This window comes from Hippopotamus amphibius, chromosome 1 (assembly GCF_030028045.1).
Source record: "Hippopotamus amphibius kiboko isolate mHipAmp2 chromosome 1, mHipAmp2.hap2, whole genome shotgun sequence".
Classification (NCBI taxonomy): Eukaryota; Metazoa; Chordata; class Mammalia; order Artiodactyla; family Hippopotamidae; genus Hippopotamus; species Hippopotamus amphibius.
Window position 1 is genome coordinate 11,419,777 of NC_080186.1, and position 22,346 is coordinate 11,442,122.

The 22,346-nt window shown below is 50.8% G+C and overlaps 1 protein-coding gene across 4 annotated transcripts in view; it reads left to right on the plus strand.

The window, feature by feature from the left end:
• KAZN (kazrin, periplakin interacting protein) overlaps positions 1–22,346 on the plus strand; it is a 169,609-nt gene that overhangs the window by 125,331 nt on the left and 21,932 nt on the right. For all 4 annotated transcript variants that reach the window (XR_009047708.1, XM_057696929.1, XM_057696937.1 and 1 more), the window contains 2 exons: positions 19,637–19,842; positions 20,224–20,342. Coding sequence is in view for 3 of the 4 variants with exons in the window: in XM_057696929.1 (XP_057552912.1) it covers positions 19,637–19,842; positions 20,224–20,342 (325 nt within the window). In the remaining variant the exon portion in view is untranslated. The remainder of the gene's footprint in view (positions 1–19,636; positions 19,843–20,223; positions 20,343–22,346) is intronic.

Below are 22,346 nucleotides of genomic sequence, written 5' to 3' on the forward strand. Positions count from 1 at the left end.
TAACATTTGTTGGGCACCTACCGTGGGCCAGGGTCCGTGCTGCGCGCTTGACGTGTATTAACTCAGTTAATCCTCCATGGCTTCATTATCAGTGAGAAAACTGAGGCGAAGTAAATTGTCCAGGGTCAAGGAGCCAGAAAAGGTAGAACTGGACTTCCAACCTAGTGAGTCTTTAGTGCCCTGAACGGCTCCTGCACGTGGGCAGTGAGGGGCTGGGACCCAGCATGTGGGCGCCTCCAGTACCTCTGCAGGGTCTGATTTGAACTTCTCCCCACCCCCACCCCCACCCACCAGTAGCCTCTGGCACATCCTAGCTCTTCCTTGCTTTTGTGACTGAGTCTATTTCTGTTAGCCTTTTACCTCCAGGCCCAGAAAACCCACTCCTAGAGAGGAGCTGGCGGGAAGGGTGGAGCAGGAATGAGCTGTGGTCTGGCACTAGCTCTCCAACTCTGGCAGGGGACTGCCTCCACATGCCCTGCTACGGGACCCCACGCTGTACCAGAGCTGCTGCTTCCAGAGTTGTGGGGGGAGGTCCCCTCCTGGTCGCAGGATGGCCCAGGGATCCCAGGAGCCACCCCACACCAGTGCCCAAGGTTATTGGCTGCTGCTGTGTGCATCAGTCACCCTGGGCGCCCACGGAATCCAGGTGTAGTGGGACTGCATCAGGTGGAGTCAGCAGCCCTGTGACAGTATGAGTTTTAAAATATCTCAGAATTCCCTGGCGGCCCAGTGGTTAGGCTCCGTGCTTTCACTGCTAGAGCGAGGGGCCCAGGTTCAATCCCTGGTCGGGGAACTTAAGATCCCGCGAGCCACCTGGTGTGGCCAAAGAAAGAAAAAAAATTGTAATTAAAAATTAAATAAAATGTCAACGGGCCCTCTCACCAAAAACCTGCATTTCCTCCCAAACATCCTACCCCCAGCCCATCTGCTCTGAACAAACAACTCTTAAGCTTTTTCAATTCAAACCCCACCAGGTGGGGCAGAACGTGCCATGCTCCCCTACCTCCCACCTGTACCCATTTTCCCGTTTTCCCGTGGAGGGGGGGAAAGCCTGGTGCTAATAAAGAATCAAGAGGAAATATATATAATTAACTTTATCTTATAAAAGGATAGATTCATAAGTGTATATAAAAAAGAATACCCTGTAAACTTAAAGATAACTTAGGGGTTTGACCTTGACTGTATGTTAGAAGTTGTTTAAATATCTAAGTCATAGCACATCACCAGTGAAGTGTCACTGTAGAGGCAGATGGAGGGTATACATCCTGATGGCAGCTAGGGTATGGGGAACGTATACCTGAACCACAACTGCGTAGTGTCTTAAAGCCCAGTTACTGAAAAATAAGCAAATATGCGTCCCTGCACTCTACATCCCCAACAAACTGAATCCACAAGAAAATTATCCCAAGAGGACTGATCTTTAAGAAGCAAAAATAGTAGCAATTGAAAACCTTGACCTTTCCTTCCTGAAAATGGCAGGATTCCCATTCCCTAGAACGTCCCCAGGGGAAGTCGTGACATTGTCAGGCCAGGTGCAGCAGCCATGCTCCTGAAGCAGAGTCCCTGGAAAACACTGGCTAACTGCTCATTTGCATTTCTGAGTTTAAGGTTTTGTAAATCTTTGATTGTTCTCTTAATGGGTTACCGGTAGCAGTTAATTGCACTAAAATAAGAGAATCTAAAATCGCCTGCCTTGTTCCCTTGGGAGGACCCTTGCAGCCCACCGGTGGGGCCAGGCCAGGCCTGGGTAATCCCACCAGCTCTGGCCCAGCATCTGATTTCAAGCAAGTCGTTTAACCTGTGAGCCTCAGTGTTCTCATCTATGAAGTGGGTGTAACAACCCTTTGCTCCTTGTGGGCTCAGAAATGCCAGCTGAGTGTGTTTTGGAGCCTGGAAAGCACTGGCCCCAAGGCTTGTGTTCTCCAGGATTTGAGTGGATTTAAGTTCAACCAGAGGCAGAGAGAAAGTGTGGAAGCGGATTGACATTCATCTTGAGCCTGAAGGTGACTTGATCAAAGCTTTTCCCTGGGGGTGAAATCAGGGTCTCGAGCTGCGTGAACCTGACATCCCTCCAGCTGTGTGCACAGCCCTCAGGGTCCAAAAATCCCTTCCAGTGCTGCTTTGTGAGAGAATCCAGGCTTCTCTGCCTTGGAACAGGGAGGGTTTGACATGTTCACCCCTAGAATCCACCAGCTCTGAAAACATTCTTTCTTGAGTTCAAATAGAAACATACTCTGATGTGGCTAGCAGAGAAATTTAGACCGTGGGAAGCAATTAGGCTGCCCAAGGCTGGGTTCTTGAGGCAGAAGCCCCAAGGGTCACCCCAGTGGCACATTTATAAGGAGACGTGTCAGAGCCCAGGGCCGTCCTGGTCTGGAAGGGAGGAGTGCCTTGAACTCTTTGCAGATACTCAATCATATAATCCTTCCAACAACCCTCCAAGATAAATACTGTTGTTGTTCCCATTTTACAAATGAACAAACCAAGGCACAGAGAGGTGAAGTTCTTGCCCAAAGTCACACAGCTAGGAAGAGGCAGAACCCGAATTCAACTCTAGCAATCTGGCTCTGAAGTCCATGTTCTCAGTGATTGTGCTACATAGCCTCTGATCAGCCACTGGCCCCCAAATTCTCCCCCAGGGAAAACTGACCAACAGGAAGCTGCAGAGAACTTGAAAAAGCCTCACTAGCCAAGTCCTGTACAGGCTAGTTCTTTGGGGCTCAGTTTCTTCAATAGAGGAATAAGTTGGAATAAACAGGGGTTTGCAAACTGTGTTCTATGGAATCCTTGGGGGTTCCTCAGAGGTCCCTCAAGAGGTGACCACAGCTGGTGAAAGAACGAGCAGGCAGGGCTCCAGCCCCACCTTCTGCTAGAAGCGCTGCTCTTATCTGTTAAACACTGGACCTCCATGCAAAAGTCCATTGGAAGGATCTCATGGTAGAAAAAAAAGTGAGCAGAGAGAAAGAGAATGAGAGGTTTGAGAACCACACGTAGATCAGTAGTTGTCAAGCCTTGAGTTTTCAGGATACAGATTCCCAGGCTCCATCCCTACCTCCTGAATTAGAAGGTCCGGGGTGAGGCCCTGGGATCTGCGACCAGCTCCCCACTGTGGACTCAGCTGCCAGAGCTCACACAGGGCCATGGCCGAGGGCAGCATCCAGCCGGTGGGTTTTAGCACAGACTTGCCATCAGGAAGCTTCTCCAGGGGGCTGTCATAAGGTAGGGGGAGGCCACCTTCCTGGGGCAGCTCCAGGGTCCCCCAGTGAGGGAGGTGGCACACCAAGGTAAGACCCCAAGCTGCTCCCAAGACAGAGAGCCTAGGGGACTGGCAGGTGTATCTGCTGGCTCCTGGCAGCCTCAGAAGCCCCCAGCAGTGCCCCTGTTACAGTCACAGAGAGGGTCCCCGGTTTTCCTAGAGGCACACAGCCGGGAAGTGCTGGGGGCAGAGGTCAAATCTAGGTGAATTCCAAGTCCCGAGCCTGGCATCCACCGTCTCAGACTTCACCTGACCTGTGGCTGACAGAGGCTTCTGCCGAGCCCTGGGGGGACTTGCTGGCCTTGGCCTGGGGCCAATGGTGCCCCATGGATACGGGATGGTGAGCCCTAAATTGGGAGCGAGGCAGCGCAAGCCATGCTCTGGGGAGTGGTCTGGGGTGGGGCTGCTGCCAAGGGGCCAGGCAGGGCTCTGCCCAGACCCTGCCCTCAGGTTCCAGAGGAGGCCTGGGCTTCTCCTCTCCAGAAGCCCCACCACCCCTAGCCCAGCACAGTCAGAAGCCCGGAGCCTGGCTCTGGACTCCCACTATCTGGTTTGGCCAAAGACTAGCTTTGTGACCATAAGCAAGTCAGTCTCCCTCTCTGGGCCTCAGGTCCCCTCTAAATCAGGCCAGGGCAGTAGTTAGCCACCTGTGGCCTGTGGAGTCTTATGACTCCCTGGTGTCCTAGGCCACCTCCCCCACCACACTCACTGACCTTCAGCCCAAAGCTCCAGTCTATTTATCTTATACATACAATTTCATTTGAACAAATGTTCTGCAACATGAAGGCAGTGTGAAATCTATGGGTTAGGTCACGTCTAAGCTCGCTCCGTGGGCCTCCAGGACAAGAGGAGGCACGATGGCCTCAGACCTCAGCCTGCCCCAGCCCTGTGGAAAAGTCACTCCCCGAGGGCCCCCCCCCCCCCCGGATTTCCCTGCTCACCCCTCCTCCTCGTCAGAGAGAGATGGTGCAGAGCAGGGAAGTGGGGGCTGCTCACGGGCTCCCCAGCTTCTGAAAGCCTGCAAGTCAAGGGCCAGAGATCCTCCCAGGAGGCCATGCACACCCCCTGGATGAACCACAGTGAGACTACGTTGAACAATGCCACTCCCAGGCCACAGCCCTTTACCGTTTACAAAGCCCCTTCACAGGCACACTAGGGTCAAGGTTAAGATGCAGATCCTGGGCAGACTCTCTGGGTTCAAACCTCAGTGTGAACATTTGACACTTGCTACCTGGTAACCACAGGCGAGTCCCTTAACCAGGCTGTGCCTCTGTTTCCTCACCTGTACACTAGGGACACTAAGATACTGTCAAAGCGGCCGCCAGTGAGTTCCTACGTATAAGAGGCTCAGCACAGGTAGCAGTGTGTTGCCACAATGATGATGACAGTGACAATGGCGACAGTGATCTCGGTTCCGCCTCTCACCAGCCCCCTGAGACGGGCAGAACAGGCCCCTTCGTCCGGATGCCGAGACCTGGCCCAGGTTAGTTCAGCAACTTTCCCCAGCTGCCAGGGCCAGCCCAGGCAGAGGGCCGGAGGGAGCAGGAGTCCTAGAGCCGAGAGGGCTCTTGGTGGCCTCTCGCCCCCTCCCCTCACCTCACAGCCAGGCAGGGCATCAGTGGCCGAGCTGGTTCTGGAACCCGAGGCCGCTGACTCCGAGGCCAGTGCCCCGAGCTGGCACAGACCACAAGGTTCCGCTGGGGAAAAGAAAAAAAAAAAAAAATCCCTGGGTCAATAAGTTTCAGAAACAATGCATAGTATCTCCAACATGAACATTCGTTTCTCAAGGCTCTAGCAAGTTCTGCAGTGACGAAACGCATCTCGCTGCTTTCGGCCTCGTGTTTCCCAAACTTAAGCGACCACAGAATCATGCCTCTGAGTCTGGTTCCATGGAGCGCTCCGGAGGGGTATACGGATGGGTGGCTCCCTTGAGTCTATGCTTGGAGTGGTTGAGTCAGTGATTCTTTGGTGACCTCTAAGCGGCTTCATTTCTGACACGATTTAGCCATGGAGAGGTCCCATGGCTCCCGTGGGATTCCCATGGGCCTTAGGAAGTGCAGTGAGCTGGGCGCAAGGTCGTGGGGACCCCTCTCTGTCTGAGCATCTCCTTCACTCAGAGAGAAGCTGGGTCATCTGCAGAGCAGACGTGGCCCTGCAGGTTGGCAGAGAAATGCCAGTCCCAGGTGTTCATCTCGCTGCTCTCCCAGGTGTAGACAGACGGGCCGAATCTATTGCCAGGGCCCCGGGCCGGGGAGAGGAATGGGCCCACCATCCTGCCGGGACAGCTGGCCCACCTGCCCTGTCCCCCCACCAGCTCTGAGCTGCCTAATTGCTCTCCCTGCGACAGGCCAGCCATGTGGGAGTCACATCCGAACTGGCCCCACGCCTGCCCAGCGCCAGCTTCCTTGCTTGTTAGGAGGTTGATGTCTCTGGAGGTGGCATGGAGCCCATGGTCAGGGGCACACGGGCCAGGGAGGGGAGAAGGGCACCTGTCAGCTGTCACTGCGGGGACCAGAGCTGTGGCGACGGGGGGGGAAGCTCTCTGCAAGGCGGAGGGAATCCAAGGGCTATCCACAAACTGCGGGTCAGAGAGTGCCGCTCAGGAATGTGACACAGGCCCAGGTCCCCTTCATGCGGGTGCAAGAAACACAAATTCACCTTAGTGACAGCCCGAACCAGCAGAATTGATGAAAACCAAGCAATCAGGGAGGGGTGTTGAGGAAAGACCCAGGCTTTGGAACCAGATCTTTGGGTCTGATCCCGGAGTCAGCGCGTAGCTGTGTGACCCTAAGCCCGTCACTTAGTCCCTCTGAACCTCAGCTTCCCCCTCTGCAAAATGGAAATAAGACGGCCTACCTCACAGGGCTGTTGCCAAGATGGAATCAGAAATGGGTAGAAGCATCTGGCATGGGGCAGCCGCCTGTCCCAGTGCTGCGGGTGATGCAGGAGGCAGGAGGTGGGGGCCGGGGAGATGAAACACAGGCTCTGGGGGGCCCGGCTGTGCCCTGTGCACACACCTGATGGGCGTTTCCGAGCTCGACTTTCCTCACCGGTGACGTGGGCCTCTGGGAACCCGGGTCCACCTCGCAGGGGAGGACGCAGTGCATTCACACCCACATGTCGTGAAGCACCAGGCAGCGCTGTCCTGATGGGGAGACTTTCCGGGGGGCGAGCAGAGTGACTGCTGGTACCTGCTGTTTTAGATCAGCTCTAGGGGCCCCACTGCAGAGTGTTGTGGGTGACGATGATGAGGACCCACCTCTGTGAGCACTGTCACAGCCAGCCCTGTGCTGGGCTTGCACCCGCCCACTCCCACTGAGTCAGCGCAGTAGGTATAGGGCCACGGGGGTCCCACACGCTCCATCTAAAGGAAGCAACCCTGCTGGACTCCAGGGCTTCCAAAGCTCCTGGTTTTTCAAGAGAAGCCAAAAATGTCATGTAATACACCCTAATCCTTTAATATTAGCAACTACTTTTTTTTTTTAAGTTTAGTATCCTTTGGGGAAAAAAAATTCCATGGCCCCAATATGTCCCCAGACCACCAGCTCCGCCACCTCCCTTCTGGACTCTCTGTGGGCTGGTGCAGCCCTGACTGTCCTCGTCTTTCCCCCTTGACCAGTGAGTCCCTGGGCCTGCCTGGCCATAGGTGCCCATTTCATTGGCCCACGTCCTCCTTCACCAGAGGGCCCTCCTGTCCTTCCCTCCCTGGACAGCCAGGCAACAGGGGGACCACACTCATTTCTGACCCCGAGCAGTGTCCCCAGGGCTTGGGGTGTTTGGGAAGTAGTGGGGGAGCTGCTCTTGGAAGCCTGGAGTCAGCACAGGAATCTTGAACCCTCAGAGGCCGATATGGCCGGCAGGATGCAGGGTCAGACCACCTGTGGCCTGAGAGCCCAGCCAGGTCACCAAACCATTTCTTGTGGACTTGGCCAGGCTCTCAGGGACTCAGAGAGGGAGACAGTGTGGGGGAGGGAGCGCTTCACTTTCAGGTGAAGGCACTGATGGACCTGATGAAAGGGTGACTCCGTGCTCTCCCAGAAATTCCAGCAGGATACGTGGTCATCAATGTGGAGACAGCTGCAACCCAGAGGCCCAGATATATGGAGAGGGCATTAGGCTGAGGATTGAGGACAAAGACTGGCTTCTGGGGAGGTCAGGGGCAGTGATGGAAGCTGAGAGAGAGAAATACAATGTGACTTGCTGACCTTCACTGAGGGCCTGCTGTGCCAGGCGTGTGTAGGCACTTCACATACACTCATTAAGTCATTCAACAAACACTGGCTGACCACCTTCTGTGTGTCAGGCCTAGGGCTAAGTTAGGCTGAGGATGCAGATGTAAGAGGTGAGATGGCACAAATCATTCTAACATAGTCCCCATCAAAATCATATGAAGTGGGTGTTATTGTCTCAGCCTTACAGATGAGGAAACTGAGGCCCCAGGGGGCAACATAAATAGCCCAAGGAGACAAGGAACAAGGCTAAGAATTGGGGTCCAGCAGACTATTGCGCTACACCACTTTCCAGGCAGAAGCTGATAAAACCATGAGCCATTAGAACAAGCTAGTCCTGGAGGGAGGCAGAGAAGGGGTGTCGCAGTTAAAGGAGGTCACCTAAAAGCGGGGAGAGGCTGATTTCCCAAAATGGGTGAAAACTTCCTAGGATAGTTTGCCTTGTGCTGAGGCTCTGGCTAAACATATCAATGGGTTTGGGAGGGGTGTCAGTCCGCAGTGAGCACGGTGGCTACCAGCTCTGGCTACAGACACCACCAGGAATCGTGTTTCAGGATGCATGACAAACAGCCATGGACCTGCAGTCCCGTCTCTTCCCTTCACCACCAAACTAGCACCGGTTTTCTCCCTGACATTTCCTATAGCATCTAGGTTGCAAGAAGGCCCCCAGCACGAGCCTCACCAAAGCTCTCTACATTTTGGAGGAAATTAAACAAATACTGCCCTTAAACATCTTTGCTGTTCCTATCAGCCTTGGGGCAAGAAATAAAGTCGCTCACTCCAGTGCAGGAAATTTCCAGGAGGCAATTGCGAGGCATTTTGAGGTGGTGGGAGGTTGGACGGGTGCATTATTCAATGAGGATAAACCCAAAGAGGCGTCGTCTCCAAATGCCACGCCCAAGCCAGAGGTTCATGGGTCTGACTCATCGGTGGTCCCCTGTCCCAGTGAGCAAATGGACGGGGTCTCACGGCCAACACAATGACCACAGTCCACATGGCTCGTGGAAACAGGCTGAGCAGTGATGTCCTGAGGCCTGTAGGGAGCTGGGAGGGTTGATGAAGAGAAGAGGTGGGACTGCAGGTCCATTAGGGGTCCTCAGACCCCACAGCTATCCATCGTCCCCAGCTTTGCATCCAAGAAGTGCACAGATGCAAACTTGCACCATCCCTACCTGGGCACGTGGAGACCAATCCTCCTCCTGCCCAGGGCCTCTGTCTGCTTAAAGAGCCCCTTCACTTTTCACAGAATTCACCTTTCAGGCCCACCCGCCAAAAGAAAAGTTGGCCAGGAAAGCAGGTAGCAAAAGAGGATTAGCTGTGGGAATACCCGCAGAGGGCCGCAGCCAGATGGAATACTTTCCTGGTGGAGGCAAAAAAGGGAGGAGACATCAGTTACAAGTTAGACTCTAAAAAGGACTTTGCTCCCAAATGTGGGCACTATTCAGCATTACAAGTTAGCAAGGAGGAAAAAGGAAAGTTTCGATACATGTTATTTAAAGCATATGGAAGTTGTCATTGCATCATAGTATGTTTGCCTTCCCTGGACCTCTCCTGAGCATCTTCCTCCAATATCTGTAAAATTAGGAAATACTTCCCAAGCATATACCTGGGAAATGAGTACAGAGCAGGGTGGAGGCTGGTTAACTCCATGAAGTCAACTCCCTGCTGTCTCAGAAAATTCTCAGGGTGCGGGGAGGAGGTGCTGGCAGGAAGCGTGGCTAGAGGAAGGTGTCCTCTGAGGCTGGGGGCAGGGGGCCTGTCGGGCCGGGGACAGACACAGTGAGCACAGTTTAGGCCCTTGCCAGGCAGCAGGGCCACAAATGAGGGGAAAAGGAAGTATATGGAATTTTGGTTTGGATTTTGTTTTAAGCGTTACGTAGTCGTCACTGGTGAGAGCAGAGCTCTGTGGGATTTTGCTGGGTACCTCATGGTTTAGTGAAGGGACATGTGGGGTGGAAGTACCATCAGTTTTTAGCTCAGGGCCTCCAAAGGCCCGCTTGGCTCTGGGGTTGGGGGGTTGCGGGTTGGTGGTGGCCCACCCAGGGTCCTGCTGTCGCCCCCACAGCTGCACAGTTAGTGACTTGATTCTGTTTAGACCGCACTGTGTGGTTCCATTGCACAGGCTCAGAGGGCCTGTCTTTGCACCTAGTATTTCACTTGAGTTGTGACCGAGGACTCAAGCAAAGCATCTCCCTCCAACGCAGCAGCAGTTACCAGGCCATAAAACGTTACTTTTTCACATCATAATGCAGTGTTTTAAAAAAATGAGAATTCAGCTTTTGGCTTGAAAAGTGCTGACAGGGGCTCCCCTGCCACCATCCAAGGGCAGGGAGTTTTGACCGGAGTTGGCTGCCTGAACAGCGCTGGTCTGAGGACGGAGGGGCCCAGGGCCGAAGGGTGGGGGCACTGGGAGCAGCCACACTGTGTGCTCACTGGCCTCTAGTGGGCGGAGGCCAGGGATGCTGCTAAAGACAGGACAGCCCCCGTGACAAAGAATGGTCCAGTCCCAAATGTCATTTGGTAGTGCCAAGGTCGAGAGACCCTGAGACCATGTGTACATTTGAGGAACAACAAGCATCTTGAGGTGGCCTAAAGCAGGTGGGGCTGGCAGAAGGTGAGTCGGAGAGGGAGGCCTGCTCCCCACCTCCTCACCTCCCGTCCTGCCTGCCTTCTTTTAACCAAGATGTACGGAGCTCCTTCTGTTCCAGGCAGCAGTGGGCCAGAGCTCATACAGGCTCACAAACTCATTTCCAACCCCACGTCCAGTGGCATCACACTGGCAACTGAAATTGGCCACAGTGGGCATATTTACACTACAGAAATAGGCAAACAAATGCTATAAACCAAGTGCTTTTTTTTTGTTTTTCAAGTGCTTTTTAAAAAATACAAGAGCTGGTTGTTAAACATTTACTAGCACACCACTGGTGTGGCCCCTTGCTAGGTACCAGGGATAACCAGGGAGCAGACTAGGCCCGGCTCCTGCCCTCCTGGAGCTGACATCTACTGGGAAGCCAGATACGTATCAAAAAATTGCACAGCTGTTAGTTAACGTCCGCTGTGATAAGTGCAGGCTTGGTGCCTGGAATGAGAGCTTGTGTGAGTGAGTGTGGTTTGAGGGCCAGGAAGGGGTGTGTGTTACGGGGTGTAGGGGGTGACTGGACTATGCTAGGTGACCAGAGAAGGGGTCCCTGGAAGAGGCGACACTTAAACAGAGCCCTGAAGTCTTCATAGGAGTTCAGGCAGAGAAGACAGCAGCAGACCACCTTTCAGGTGGAGAAGGGAGCAGGCACAGCTTGTTGGAGATGGGGGTTAGGAGAGGCGGGAGCACTGGGGGAGCAGTCCTAAGAAGCCCAGGGAAGGGGTGAGAGACCGAGGAGAAGCTGGCAAAGTCATCAGGGCTGGGCCACACAGAGCCTTGTCGTGTAAGGAACTTGAGTTTTATCCAGGGAGCCAGTGAAGGGTGTTGAGCAGAAGAGGTCCCTGGGCAGATTCAATTTAAAAACAAAACAAAATGGTATTGTCCATTCTTTTCCCATAACTTGGGCTTTTACCACCACTAATGACATTAAGTATCACCCTGAACCAGGCCTGGGTAATAAAGAGATAGATAGATTTGGCCGCTGACTTAGGGCTTCCCTTTGGGCAGGACAGGTGGACAGAACCATGCATGGCAGTGCCAGCAGAACATGAAGAGTACTGGGTGGACAGTGCACATAGCAAGAGGCGTGTCCACTCAGGGCAGTATGGAGGAAGGCAGACTATGAAGGACCTCCCGCTCCAAAACCACTACATCTGAAACAAAATATACTTTTCAATACATCACTGGCCTCATCAAAAGTAAGGGAAACTCCCAAGGCACTTCCATCCAAAAACAAAAGGCTATGAGCTAATACCAGGTAAGGAGCAGTGAGTGACAACCAAATGCAAAACTGGAGTTTGTCCTGGGGACAGATGCTGACATCAGGACCAGTGACAGGGGAGTAAACCTTGGGTGTGGCAAAGTGAAGCATCAACACCTGTGACTCCCTCATTCTCCCACGGCCTCTCTGACAGGGGGTGAAGTGGTCCCCACTCTCAGGTATCATCCCCACTCCCTATCTCCTCCCCACCCCAGCAGAAGCAATGTCCACCCTTCTGTAGGAAAGCATCTATTAGAACCTAGAGATTCCTGTAAGATTTAGAACCTAGAGATTCCATAAGATCAAATATGAGTTCAGCATGCATGAGAGTCAGTAGAAAATTTGGACCCTCCAAACCCTTTCAGATACAGTGATTATCAATACCAATTACAAAGTAATATGTATGCAATATTTAAGGAAACTTAAGGTTAAATATTTAAGGATATTTAAGGAAATCTAAGAAATCATAGACCTGAACAAACAAGAGACTATCTGGAAAGACCAGGCAAACTTGAAAAAGCACCAAACAGAAATTTTAAAAATTACAAAATATATATATATATAGTTGGTAACATTAAAAAAAAAAAAGGATGGGTTAAACGGCAGACTAAATAGCTGAAGAGAGAATATTAAAAATGGAAAACAAATCTAAGGAAATTACTCAGAATGCAATACAGAGAGAGAAGCTGATGAAAATCATGAAGGAGAAATCAGAGCTTTCTGGTCCACTACGATAGCCACTAGCCACATATGGCCATGTAAACTTATATTTGAATCAATTTAAATTAAATTTATAACACAGTTCCTCAGTTGCACTAGCCACATTTTAAGTGCTCATAGTCACAAATGGCTAACAACTGTCATGTTGGACAGTGTATATTGTAGGCAGACCTCAAAGATATCATGGGTTGGGTTCCAGACCACCGCAGTAAAGTGATGTCACATGAATTTTTTTGTTTCCCAATGCATATAAAAGTTATGTTTGCACTGTACTGTACTCTATTGAGTGTGCAACAGCATTAAGTCTAAAAAAAACAGTGTACTACCTTGATTTAAAAATACTTTATAGCTATAAAATGTTAACCATCATCTAAGCCTTCAGCAAGTGGTAATCTTTTTGCAATAGTAACAAAGATCACAGATCACCATAACAACTGTAATAATGAAAACATGTGGAATATTACTAGAACTGCCAAAATCTGACACAGAGACATGAAGTGAGCAAACACTGTAGGAAAAATGGTGCTGACAGACTTGCTTGATGCAAGGTTACCACAAACCTTCAATTTGTGAAAAATCAGCATCTGGGGACTTCCCTAGTGGTGCAATGGTTAAGAATTCGCCTGCCAATGCAGGGGACACGGATTTGATCCCTGATCTGGGAACGTCTCACATGTCACGGAGCAACTAAGCCCACGCACCACAACTACCCAGCCCAGCCACCGCAACTACTGAAGCCCATGCCCTCTAGGGCCTGAGTGTCGCAACTACTGAGCCCACGTACTGAAGTCCAAGTCCCTAGAGCCCTTGCTCTGCAATAAGAGAAGCCACCACAATGAGAAGCCCACACACCACAACAAAGAGTAGCCCCCGCTTGCCACAGCTTGAGAAAGCCCACATGCAGCACAAAGACCCAACACAACCCCCTCCAAAAAAATTCAGTATCTGCAAAGTACAATAAAATGAAGTGCAGTGAAACAAGGTGTGCCTGTACACAACATTTCCATTATCACAGAAAGTTTTGTTGGACAGCACTAGGTTATAAGATAGAGAAGAAAGCCAAATCCCAGCAGGAGAGCAAACAGAGAATGGAGAAGAGGTAATATTTTAAGAGGTAATGGTTGAGAATATTCCAAAAATGAACCCACAGATGCAGGAAGCACAATTTCTATCAATCAGGTTAAATAAAAAGAAATCCACCTCTAGCCATATTATAATGAAACGGAACACCAAAGACAAAGAAAAACTCTGAAGAGTAGCTAACAAAAGAACGATCGGACTAGAGCTGACTTCTCTTCAGCGAAAAGGAGACATAAATAGTGGAGCAATGTCTTCCAAGTGCAAAGAGAAAAAAAACTATCAACCTAAAACTGTGTACCCAGCAAAACTCTTTAAAAACAAGGGTAACATAGACTTTTTTCAGATAAACAAAAGTCATAAGAGCTTACCACAAAAATCCTCTCTATGGAGGAGCTTTTAAATGATGTTCTTCAGGAATAAGAAAAGTTATCCTAGAAGTGAGGTCTGAGACACAGAAGAAATGATGAACAAAGAAATTAGTAAACATGTAGGCCAACTATTTTAAGCAAATATTCCCAGTATAAAAATAATCATGATGACAATGTCTAAATTATGGGTTTGTTTTTTAAGGATGTAATTAAAACACTGGACATGGTAGAGTGTAAGTCAGGAAGAGTGATCAGAATTAATGTGTTTTAAATAATTCTTACTATTTAGGAGAGGGTATATTAAGCTATTGACCAACCCTAGGTTTTGTTAAGTTAAATATGCACAGTAAGTCTTCAAGAGTACCCATTAGAAGGTTCTAGAACTTCAGCATACATCAGAATCTCCTGGGAGCCTGTTAAAACACAGATAGCTGACCCCTGCCCCCAGAGTTTCTGTTCCAGGAGATCTGGGGTGGGCTCCTAGAATTTTCATTTCTAAAAAGTTCCCAGGTGTTGCTGCCACTACTGGCCCAGGGACCACACTTCAAAAACTACAGAACCACAGACAGAGAAATAGGGTGCTTAACTGCCAAACCAACAGAGGGGGTAAAATGGAATGAGAAAACAAACGAACAAAAATCTTCCCTCCAACTGTGCCCAGTAAAAATATAAAGTGAACCACACATGTGGTTTTAGATTTTCTGGTAGGTGCATTAAAAAGTAAAATGAAACAGGTGAAATGAGTCTTAGTCATGTATTTTATTTAACTCAATATGCCCAAGATATTATCACCTGAATGTGATCAATACAAAAATTATTGAGACGTTTTACATGTTTTTGGTATGAAGTCTTCAAAATCCAGGGTGTTTTTTATACCGTTGGCACTTCTCAATGTGGACTGGCCAACACCGCGAGTGCGCAATGGCCACACGTGGCCTGTGGCTACTACACTGGACAGAGCAGGTCTAGACTGCAAGAGACATGAGCCTGCAGAGGACAGAGGCCCCCGCACAGTCACTGAGTGCCCACTGTATGCCAGACACCAGGCTGAGCACTTTGTCCACATCATCTCCTTTAGTCCCCACATAGACTTGTGAGAGTAGCAGTATTATCACCCCATTTCACAGATGGGGAAATCGAGGCTGAGAAAACTTAAAACGCTTCCCCAGGATCACCGGCTGGTAAGCGGCAGAGCTGAGCTTCAAATCCAGGTCTCTCACAGTCCATTGCCAACCTCAGAACCTCAGGGTTTCTGTAAAGGATTTTCTGTAACAGGCCAGATAGTAAATATTTTAGGCTTTTCTGGACTGATCTGTCACAACTACTCAGCTCTGCTATTGTAACAGGAATGCAGCCTTAGACAATGTATAAACAAATGCGTGTGGCTGTGTCCCAATTACATTTTATTTAGGGAAACAGGTAGAGGGCTGGATTGGGCCCTTGGGCTGCCGTTTGCCAACCCCTGTGGTAGGTAACACTCTGCCTCTGTAGGCCCAGTCTGGGGGAGACTTCGATGTCTACTTGCTGAGGTTCTGCGGTGCGTGTGTGTGTCGGGGGTGGTCAGGAGGATGAGACCCTCTCCTTCCAGAACCACCACAGTCCTCCCAGTGTCCGGAAGGATCCAGAGTGGCTGCCTGTTGGTGGCACCTCCTCGGACTCTGCCAGGGGCTCAGCCAGCCCCTCGAACTCCACCGCCTCTGCCAAGCGCCTGGCTATAAATGTGAGTTATACCCTCTCTCAGGGCTGAGACAGAAGGGAAATAAAAGCCAGGATTGATGGAATCCCAGACATAAAATCTGGCACCATCATGCTTACATTTTGGAAATTGCCTTTAATTAATGGTTTACGGCCACAAAGACACCCCCCCACCCTCCATCCTTCGGCAGCATCTCCTCCTTGCCTTTCAGTCCTCAGGGGGCAGGGAGTGGGGGTGAAAGAGCTGGGCTGGTGAATAGCTGTCTTTTCTCAGAAACCAAAATGTGTGGCTTGCTCCTGTGAACCCAGCTTGGCCTCTGGCATTCCTCGAGCCTGTACTATAAATAACATGAATTGGAAAGCCAGCTACCCACCCCCAGGCCTGTTAGTTACAGAATAACCTGCACACACTCACGAAGACACAGCAAGCTCAGGAAAACACACTCACGAGTGGGTACACACACACCTGTCGGGAGTTTGCTTTTTTCCTTTGTCCACTTGTCTGTCATTCTCTCTCTACTCAGTTTCCTCCTCTTCCTGTTTCTCTTGTCTCTGTGTCTCCGTGGCACTATTTCTTTCCTGAAGGTTTGCTCTTTGAGTCTCTTTTTCATTCTCTCTCTCTCCGGTCTTTCCCCTTCTCATGCCCCTTGGTCTCCCTTACTGGGGACACACAGCTGAGCACTGCAAACACACCCCCAGCTGCCCACCTTGGCACAGAATCCACAAATTCCCCCCTGCCCTCACAGACAGCCCCGCCCCTCCCACCTGGACCAGGCCGGAGTCTAACCAGGATGATGAACTTCTGCCCAGTCCCACTGCAAGTGGGACTGGGTTCCCTCCCTAAGCACCTGAGCTGAACTCAAATCACCTTTCATCCTAGGGATGCAAGAGGACTGAGGCAACTACTGCAAAATTCTGTTTGTAGCCAAAAAAATAGCCCAAGCCCTGGGAGAGAGGCCCTTTATTACCAATAATAGTCACCCTTGACTGAGTGCCTACTATGGCTTCATATTCAGAATCTGTAATAGTCATGTTAACCTAGGAGGAAGATGTTATTATTATTCCCACTTTATAGACGGGAAAACGGAGGCTTCGAGAGGTAAAGGAATTAGCCTAAAGCCAAAGTCTTTTCAACTCCACAGCCTGGTCTCTTCCCACAGGGCTGGTTCAAATGGACAACATGGGCTGTGTCTTGGGATTTGGGGTAGCCAGATTCAGCCACACATGGTCTCTCATCTGCCCTGAAACATGTAACAGAGACAGGACTCCACTCCAGGAATAAGGCAGAGGTTCTCAGTTCTGTTTGGGTGCCAGCGGTCAACATCTGTAAGACCCAACCAGAAAAGCTTCCCTGCCAGCCAAGCCTGCCCTTGGGAGCATGGCTCCAGCAGGAGGGGATGCCTAGGCTGAGGCCTGTGCCAGGCAGCTATCTCTCTTACCAGGCAGGGACTTGGAGCCCCCAGGCAGGGCTGCAGCCGCAGCTGCTGTTTCCGCATTCCTGGGTGCCATGGCAACACGTGTGCTCAGACTGGTGACCTGCAGAGAGTCTGTGCCATCTGTTGTTTTCTGGGCTGGGGGTGCAGGGTCGCCTTCTGTCCATCTGTAAAGAGAAATATAATGGTGTTGCAGTGACCTCTCACCCCTACCCATCCAGTGTAGACAGGCCTCATCACCCCCACTGCCACTGAGTCCGGAGAGCAGCCCAGGGGAGGAGGCAGACGGCAGGGAGCAGCATCGTGACACCTTGCAGAGGTGGAAACGGAGGCTGGAGGCATCATCTCTGCCCACCCAGAGTTAGGTCGCTCTGCCCCGAGCCCCGCTGGACCAGGAGTGGCATCTTCCAGGCCAGGTGACTGTGGGTCCCGAAGTGCTCTTGGTTGGGCAGTTAGAGGCCCCCAGGTGTTGGGAAGAAAGATTTCGGTGGAGCTGGGATGAGGGAGGAGTGTATGGTCACCACACTGGTGCAGCTGTTTTTCAAGAGTCATCCAAGGCGTTTCAGTGGAGGGAGGCAAGTGAACTGGGGGAAGGTGCTTTGTGACTTGAAAAAGTAAAATTTCTAGGCTGTGTTTTTGGCTTTTTTCGATTTCAAAAATAATATAGTCCATGCAGAAAACTTGGGAAACAGAAAAATACGCGCGCACACACACACACACAAACACTCTGGCACACTTGCAAGTGAACACACACACATTCATGCAATTACCCATCACCCCTTTCCAGAGATAAAGACTTTTAACATTATCCCTCTAATATAGTGTAACATATTACGGTATGTGTATATTACATATATAATTATGTTATACATTATGTATATTATCATATATATGTATTTTTTAATGTGGTTGGGATTACATTGTAGCTGCTATCTTGTACTGTGCTTTTCACTTGGAAAAAGATTGTGAACATTTTCCCACGTCAAAAATATTCTGTGACAGATTTTTAAATTAATTGCCTATATTCCAACATACAAATGGAATATCACTCATTCAGATAAACTCTCATCCATAACCATTTATACTGCTTCCTATTTTTTTAATTTTTCCATTTTTTTCATTATAAACGTATACATGTTTATTATGGAACTTTGATGATACCTAGTGGTATAGTAAGGGGGAAATAACCTCATACTTCCAAACTCAGGAACTATAACATTTTTGTATTTCCATACCCATTGTTTTACTAGGTGCCTGATTCAATGCATATGCATTTTTTTACCTTGTTATAATGATTTATAATATACAGTATAATATAGGGTCATTTCAAATCAGGCTTATTTTTTAACACTTGTCGTTTCTCATGGTATTGAGTTTACCCGTTTGGGTTTTCATTTAATCCAGCTTTAAAGACAGATTCTTTTCCCTTCTTGGTTGACTTTTTTTTTTTTTTTATTGACTGTGTTGGGCCTTTGTTGCTGTGTGCAGGCTTTCTTTAGTTGCAGAGAGCGGGGCTACTCCTCATTGCTGTGCATGGGCTTCTCATTGCAATGGCTTTTGTTGCAGAGCACAGGCTCTAGGCAGAAGGGCTTCAGTAGTTGTGGCACATGGGCTTAATAGTTGTGGCTCACGGGCTCTAGAGCACAGGCTCAATAGTTGTGGTGCACGGGCTTAGTTGCTCTGCAGCATGTGGGATCTCCCCAGACCAGGGATCGAACCCGTGTCCCCTGCATTGGCAGGCAGATTCTTAACCACTGCACCACCAGGGGAGCCCCCAGTTGACTCTTCAACACCTGAACTTGGTATATTCATCAGGTGTTGATGTAACCGACCATGGAATAAGGAATGGGGATTGGAAAATGCTGGCGGATAGCTGTTTTTGTCTGTGAGGACCACTTCAGAAACAGGCTTCGGTGTGTTAAGGAATAGAGCTGGGGCTTCATTTATCCTAAAAATATAAATCACCCAGTTGCCCAAAGATGACTGTCTCTGTGTTGTTTACAATAGTGAAAAATGAGGGACACCCCAGGCCCATCAGCAGGCGGCAGGTGAAATAGATTCTAGCATTCATTCTACGAATCCTGGGCAGTCAAAAGATATTACATCTCGGGCTTCCTAGGTGGCGCAGTGGTTAAGAATCCACCTGCCAATGCAGAGGTCACAGGTTTGATCCCAGCTCCAGGAAGATCCCACATGCCGCAGAGCAACTAAGCCCGTGTGCCAAAAAAAAAAAAAGATATTACATCTCTTCTTCTTCTGGGACCCCTATAATTTGCAGGTTGGTTCATTTAATGTTGTCCCAGAGGTCTAGACAACTGATGGGAACCTACTGTGTAGCACAGGGAACTCTACTGAATGCATTGTGGTGTCCTAAATGGGCAGGAAATCCAAAAGGGAGGGGATATATGCATATGTATGGCTGATTCATTTTTCTGTGCAGTAGAAGCTAACACAACATTGTAAAGCAACTATACTCCAATAAAAATTAATTGAAAAAATATATTACAGATCTCTGCTGAGATGGAAGGCTGCCCTCTGTGGCACAAATGAGAACAGCTTATTACAAAACGGGGAGGCCTCGTGTGAACGCGGGGATCTGTGCGTGTCTGTAAGCGTGGACATCTGCGTATCCCAAAGACTATTTAACTAAACACTAGCAGCTGCTGTCTCTGGGTAGTGTGGGATTGGGGGTGATGCTCACTCTGTCTTATTTTTATTCTTACCTGGATTTTAATTTTTTAAATTCTTTTCCTTTTAGAGGGCAGAGGTCACTTTTGTACTGGGGGAGAGGCAGCAAAACAAAAGCCATTTTGATTCTGAAAAGAAGAAACGCATGAGGGGAAAGACATCCCGGCCCTCCCCCTGCCTTACAGAGGTGCAGACTCTGTCCAGTCCCTGCCTCCTGCGACCCCTCACCCCACTCCCCAGCATGGCCCTGTGTGCTTGTGTGTTGCAGACTCAGACAGCCAGTGCAGCCCCACGCGACAGAGCCTCAGCCTGTCCGAGGGCGAGGAGCAGATGGACCGGCTGCAGCAGGTGGAGCTGGTCAGGACCACGCCCATGTCCCACTGGAAGGCGGGTACCGTCCAGACCTGGCTGGAAGTGGTCATGGCCATGCCCATGTATGTCAAGGCCTGCGCGGAGAACGTCAAGAGCGGGAAGGTAAGGCACCCCCGGGGCCTCCGTGGGCATGCCCCCTCCCCCATCCCATCCTCGGGGTTAGAGGAGCTGGCTGAACCGGGTCCAGGCTCTAGTGACCCCAGCAAACCTTTGTGTCTCTCCAGCAAGGCACATAGCCCTTCTGAGCCTCAGCTCCCTCATCTTTCAAATGGGACTAACCTTCCCTTACCTGGCTGGAGGGAGGCAGGGCTGGACTAGCGGGCCTTTCAGCCTGGCTGGTGATTCCACCGCCTCCCGAGGCGAGGAGGCAGCAGAGATGTTCCCGGTGCTGTTCTCCGACTGCGGGGAGGGGTGCCTTGGGTCCCCGCCCCCACGCCTCCCTTCCGGCGCTTAGTCCCCACCTCCGCTCCCGGGCGGGCGCAGGTGCTGCTGAGCCTGAGTGACGAGGACCTGGAGCTGGGCCTGGGCGTGTGCAGCTCCCTGCACCGGCGCAAGCTCCGGCTGGCCATCGAGGATTATCGCGATGCGGAGGCGGGCCGGAGGTGAGCCTGCGCCTGGGGCCCAGGGAGAGGGGAGAAAAGCCCACCCGAGACCTCGCCTCGGGGTCACACAGGTGGGGGAGCGGGCGCTGTGGTCTGGGCCAGGCTTAAGGAGTGCTAGGTCCCCAGGATGCCACTGGGCAGGGGGCCCGGGCACAGCCCAGCCCCACTCTGGGCTGGCCTCATCCGTAGAAAGGTGGAGAACAAACTCAGTGAGGCCCCAAATGCCCAAGGATCTCCCCGGTGCGGGAGTCAGGGGGCTTCACGTGCCCCCAGAACTCCTCTGTCGCCGAGGGTGGGCCAGCCTGAGTGGCTCTCGGGAATCTGGCCAAAATGTCTGTTCTGCTGACTCCCACCCCAAACCAGCTCTTACCACTCCAGGTGCAGAAAAAGGAATAGGCCTGATTTGGGACCAGGTGAGAGGGGGCATCTATTAGCAAGCGCACCGGGGAGTGGCTGACCATCTGCCCATCAGGTGTGTCCGTAGGGAGGCCACCCTGCCCCTCCTGCCTCTCTCCTGGCCTTTGTGAGCAGGACTTCTTGGGGAGCCCCTCACTGACCAAGCAGCTCCAGGGAAAAGGGAAGGACCCCTCCCCCAAGTCCTCAGCGTGTGGGAGGGGGAAGAAAACTAGCTGGTAAATCTGACACTTTCTGTTTTGCATAATTATCTCCTTCACTGGTTTCCCCATCATTTTTGTGCAGTTAATTAATCAAACCTGGTGGTGTGTGCCATTATTTGCAGAAGCAGCTTTATGGATTAAATAAAAGAGGGGGCTGGGAGTAGGAAGGCAGGCTGGTTTAGAAACAGGCAAAGCAAATTCCTAGGTGTCCCAGAGAGCGATTCCGAGGTGGCAGGAAATAGAGATGAGATGGGATCAGAAACTCAGCAGCTCACAGCAAGCAAAGCAAGAAGGCCCTGGGCCTTGTCAGCACGTCTGGACCCCGCTAGACGGTGGGGCTGGGGTGGGGGAGGGGTGGAGGAATGCGGACAGGGGAGGGGAGGGCAGGAGCTTGCATCCCAGCTGACCTTCCCCTGCTGAGGGTCCCACAAGCACCTCACACTCACTGTCCCCCACTCAGTACCTTCCCCCAATCCCCCAAAGCTCACCCTCCTTGGTCACCCAAGCTAGAAACCCCTCCCACCCCACCCATTCTCAACGTGGCCCTTGTTACTTGAACAGCGTGGGGCTGCCTGTCTTACCTCTCAAACATGTGGGACCTCGGCCCGAGGTCCCCCCAAATCCAGCTGACCCCTGAGAACCTCCCAGGGCCTGGAAAGGGATGGATTCAGTTCAGCAGCCAGATGTGAACGGATTTTGAAAATTTATGAGAGCCTCAAGCAGGACTGTTTCCAAAAACCACTGCCTGGGCATTAGACACCCAGGGCCTCCCAGAGCAGGGAGGAGCTTTCACTTAACAGCTCCATTCCCTGCTGAATCCTGGCCTGTCTCTAACTTGCCCTGTGACCTTGCCCTCTGTGGGACTTTGTTTCTCCACCTGTGAAGTAAAGGGGGTTAAATTATGATAGTGGCTCTTTAACGTTGCAAGATGATGGCCCCTTTGAGAATCTGTTAAAAACTTCTGAAACTTGCCCCAGAAGAAATACACAAAACTTCACAACTTTGCGTTCTGGGACTCTCTGACCCACCCATGGAACTTTGAGGGGTTGTGAACTCTAGGGTAAGAACCCCAGTGAGGTCATCTTTGAGAACACATCCTGTGTGACTCTGGGCATGACATTACCCACGCTGGGCCTGGCTCCCCTTATCTCTAAAATACTGACAACATCATACTAAAATACTGACCATCATGACATCAAGGCAGGATACACATTCTTACCCCCATTTTAAAGATGGAGAAAATGAGGCCAGAGAAATAATGGGCACAAAGTCACGCTACGAAAGATCTGACTTCAAAGTCAATTCCCTTTCCACTCTCCCAAGTCGCCATTGTGTGAAAAACATCAGCGATGTAGTTCCTGCTGCTATTATTTCTGGAACACTGAGT